General features: G+C 54.3%; 1 protein-coding gene across 1 annotated transcript in view; it reads left to right on the forward strand.

The window, feature by feature from the left end:
- The window catches only part of PTSG_12295 (uncharacterized protein), a gene marked incomplete at its 3' end in the record, with an annotated part of 13,586 nt that overhangs the window by 2,520 nt on the left and 7,303 nt on the right, over window positions 1–3,763 (forward strand). Inside the window, exons 3-14 of the mRNA XM_004993851.1 lie at window positions 133–255; window positions 552–625; window positions 816–855; window positions 1,080–1,184; window positions 1,317–1,354; window positions 1,579–1,605; window positions 1,747–1,836; window positions 1,961–2,026; window positions 2,136–2,222; window positions 2,546–2,579; window positions 2,723–3,043; window positions 3,275–3,757. Coding sequence (XP_004993908.1) covers window positions 133–255; window positions 552–625; window positions 816–855; window positions 1,080–1,184; window positions 1,317–1,354; window positions 1,579–1,605; window positions 1,747–1,836; window positions 1,961–2,026; window positions 2,136–2,222; window positions 2,546–2,579; window positions 2,723–3,043; window positions 3,275–3,757 — 1,488 coding nt within the window. The remainder of the gene's footprint in view (window positions 1–132; window positions 256–551; window positions 626–815; window positions 856–1,079; window positions 1,185–1,316; window positions 1,355–1,578; window positions 1,606–1,746; window positions 1,837–1,960; window positions 2,027–2,135; window positions 2,223–2,545; window positions 2,580–2,722; window positions 3,044–3,274; window positions 3,758–3,763) is intronic.

The following is a 3,763-nucleotide window of genomic DNA, read 5'->3' on the forward strand; positions in this document are numbered from 1 at the left end:
CGTCGTCGTCGTGTGTGTGTGTGTGTGTGTGTGTGTGTGTGTGTGTGTGTGTGTGTGTGTGTGTGTGTGTGTGTGTGCAATCTCACATCCGGCTGGAGAACTCATGAAAGACGTCCTTACGCGGTTCCACAGCACATTGGCGTGCAATGGCTGCGACGCGGGATGTGATGGCAGCTGCGATGACAGTTGCAACCTGTGCACGACAGGCTGTGACCTCTGCTTTGGCGGCTGCAATACTCTTTGCGACGACATCATGTAACGTTGACTGACCACCTGCTCGAGCTTGCCAATGTGGAGGAGGAAAGGGAGGAGGCATCAATGCTTGTCTTGTGATGTATCTACTGATCCTGCCACGGCCCAACACTCTTGCTTGCACACACACACACACACACACAAGTGCAAATACATGCACATGCAAACACACATACACAAACAACCACACACGCGCGCGCGCACACACATCCACACATCCACACATCCACACACGCACACACACACGTTCACGCTCGCTTCGCTTTGTTGGTTGACATCTGTGGCTGAACATACATTAGATGCACTGGCGGTTGTGATGACTCTTGTGACGAGTGCACAACAGCATGTGACAATGGTTGTGACGACGAATGTGGTTAGTTGTGGCACATACACTCTATCTTTCCTTGTTTGCATGCACCATGATGCTGTTGCTCATTGTATCTTTGTGCAGCTGGCTGTTGATACCGCGTCCTTGAGCAACTGCTGCGCGCTTTGACACACTTGCGATGTTGACTGTTTGATTCTGGCTCGGGTACGCGTGCGTGAATTCACATCAACAACAGACGCTGGCTGCGACGCTGGATGCAATTTAGACTGTACATTGTACGCGTACATCCGCAACGGTGGCCGCTGCTTCTTGCCTTGGTCGTCGTGCTGAAAGACACACATACACACAGACTCGCATCCACGTGCACACACACATACACACAATCACGCCAATGCTTACACACACACACACACGCACACACACATACACACACACACACACACGCACGCACACACACGTACGTATCATGCTGCTGCGCGTATGTTGAATGTTCATTCAGGTCATGTGATGATGGCTGCACAACGGGTTGCACATCTGGTTGTGACACGTCCTGTGATTCGGGTTGCGATCGCGACTGCGACGACACATGCATCTTCTGCGATCTGTACGTCTGTTGGACGCCCGAACAAGTTGAGCTTGTGTTGGAGTCTAACAGGGTGCCTTGGATGCCAGCCGGTCGATAAATGACATTGTCTCACGTTGCCTTGCTCGATTGCTCTCTTGTCCTGATTGGCAGGTCTTGTGATGACGATTGCAACCCGGTGTGCGTCTCAGGTTAGTCCACTCCAAGGTGCATGCCTGCATGCAAACGTTGCTTCGGGCATTCTGCAAGTGTTGAAGCACCTTACTTGCTTACAGCTATGCTTCCTTCCTGGACGTTGGGTTCGTCCGACATGATCACGACCCACCCTCACACGCACACACCACACACACACACACACATGACTTCCATACGCACAACCTGAAACACCGTCACTGTGACCGCATTGCATGAGCAGGGTGCGACGATGGCTGTGATGAACACGGTACCGCAAACCTGCGCATGCTCTTCTGTGTCTGCTTGCGTTTGGAGTTTGGTGTGACGTGGCGGGTGTGAACAGCGGATTGTGTTCATTTTGCCTCCGCTTACACCACCTCAAAATCATGCGTTGTGATTCGCTGGGCAGGATGCAGCTGTGATTTCTGTTTTGAAGATTGCGACGACAACTGTGACGAGGATTGCAACACCGGATGTACCCAAGGCTGCGACGACGGTTGTACGTACCGTGGTCATGATCTCTGCGCCGCGTATCTATGCTGCGCTGAATTGCTTATTGTCAACGAACAACCAGAGAGCAACCTCACGCCACACGCCCATATCTTCACGTGATTGAATTCCAGGCAACACGTGCACTTTGGAATGTGACACAGGCTGTAACGCTGGCTGCGATAGCGGGTGTAACGAAGGTGTGAGCCCCTGTGATGTTCACAAACAAGTTCACTTCGACATCAGTTCCCTTTTCATCACTCATCCCTTGATTACCTTGGCTACTTGCTGGCCCCTGCCATCTCACAGGGTGCATCAACGGATGCGATACATCCTGCGACACACAGTGTACCGGGACAAACTGTGATGGTGGATGCACTACCGACTGCAACGCAGGTACGCACATGATTTGTCAATTACGATGAGTCTTGTGTGTGCACACTTGTGGGTCTTGTTCTCGTCCTCCGCTCAGTTGTTGTATTTAGTGCTAGCACACGCACGCATGCACATACACGCTTAAACAGAAACACACACACACACACGCACGCGCGCTTACACAGAAACACACACACACACACACACACGCACACACGCTTACACAGAAACACACACACACACGCACACGCACACGCACACACGCACACACTGTCCCTCCCTCCTCACATGCGCACTGCTCAAACGCTTTTTCGACAATGGCCCTTGCTTCATCCTGCACCCAGATTGTGATGACACCTGCAACGGCCCATGTGACGCGTGAGTGCAAACAACGATTTTCTGCGCATCCACTTCTTTGTATGATGGTTTGTGCAGTATTTCTCAGCAACGCAACCTCACAATTGGATGAATCCCTCTACATGCCCGCATGTGTGTGTGTGTGTGTGTATCTGTCTACGCAGGGGTTGCGACCAGTGTGACGAAAGCTGTGATGACTGTACCTACGGCAGCTGCGACAGTTCATGTGACGGGTCGTGCTCGTGCAACCCGGGCTACTACGGCAGTGGCACGTCGTGCACTGCATGTGGCCCCAACACGTACAGCGCCAGCAGCGGCCAGAGCTCATGCACACCGTGCGGCTCCTGTGGCTCAAACCAGTACCGCGTCAACTGCGGCGGCAGCAATGCTGGTTCGTGCACGTCGTGTGGGTCGTGCCCTGCAGGCTCTGAGCGCACGGGCTGCAGCGGCACCAGCGCAGGCACATGCTCGCCGTGTGACTCGGGGTGAGTGCACAGCATGGCACATGCAATGTCGGGCGTGCAACTGGATGCAGAGGCGTGGGCGTGTATGCACTTGTGTGTGCATGTGTGTGTGCGTGCAAGTGCAAGTGTATTCTATTCATGTGTCTCAATATGTGCGTTCGCTTGTGTTATCGGGTGCGCGACCTCACACAAGGACACACCACCTTGTTTGCATGCATGTAACGTTGTGTTGCTGCTTTCTTGTCGTTGCAGAACATACAAGACGTCACAAGACAACCAGCCGTGCAGCCCGTGCGGGTCGTGTGCGGCCGGGTACTACCTCGCCGGGTGCGGCGGTTCCAGCGCTGGCGAGTGCGTCGGCGTGCAGTGCAACACGCCACCGAGCGTGAGCCATGGCAGCGTGTCCTCGCTAAGCAACAACGGGCGGTATCCCAGCACAGCGACATACACGTGCGCGCCAGGGTACATGCTGGCCAGCTCCAGCGACAACAAGCTGCAGTGCCAGACAGACAAGACGTGGGCCGGGACGATGCCGCGGTGCATTGGCGTGCCGTGCCCGGGGATCAGCATTGCCCACGGCAGCGTGTCACCGTCAGGCACCATCCGTCATCCATCCACAGCAGGTGTGTGTGTGTGTGTGTGTGTGTGTGTGTGTGTGTGTGTGTGTGTGTGTGTGTGTGTGTGTGTGTGTGTGTGGTTGTGTGTGGATATGGTGGTGCTGCCCCGTGACATGGTGTGTGT

The sequence above is a fragment of the Salpingoeca rosetta genome (assembly GCF_000188695.1).
Source record: "Salpingoeca rosetta unplaced genomic scaffold supercont1.12, whole genome shotgun sequence".
NCBI lineage: Eukaryota > Choanoflagellata > Craspedida > Salpingoecidae > Salpingoeca > Salpingoeca rosetta.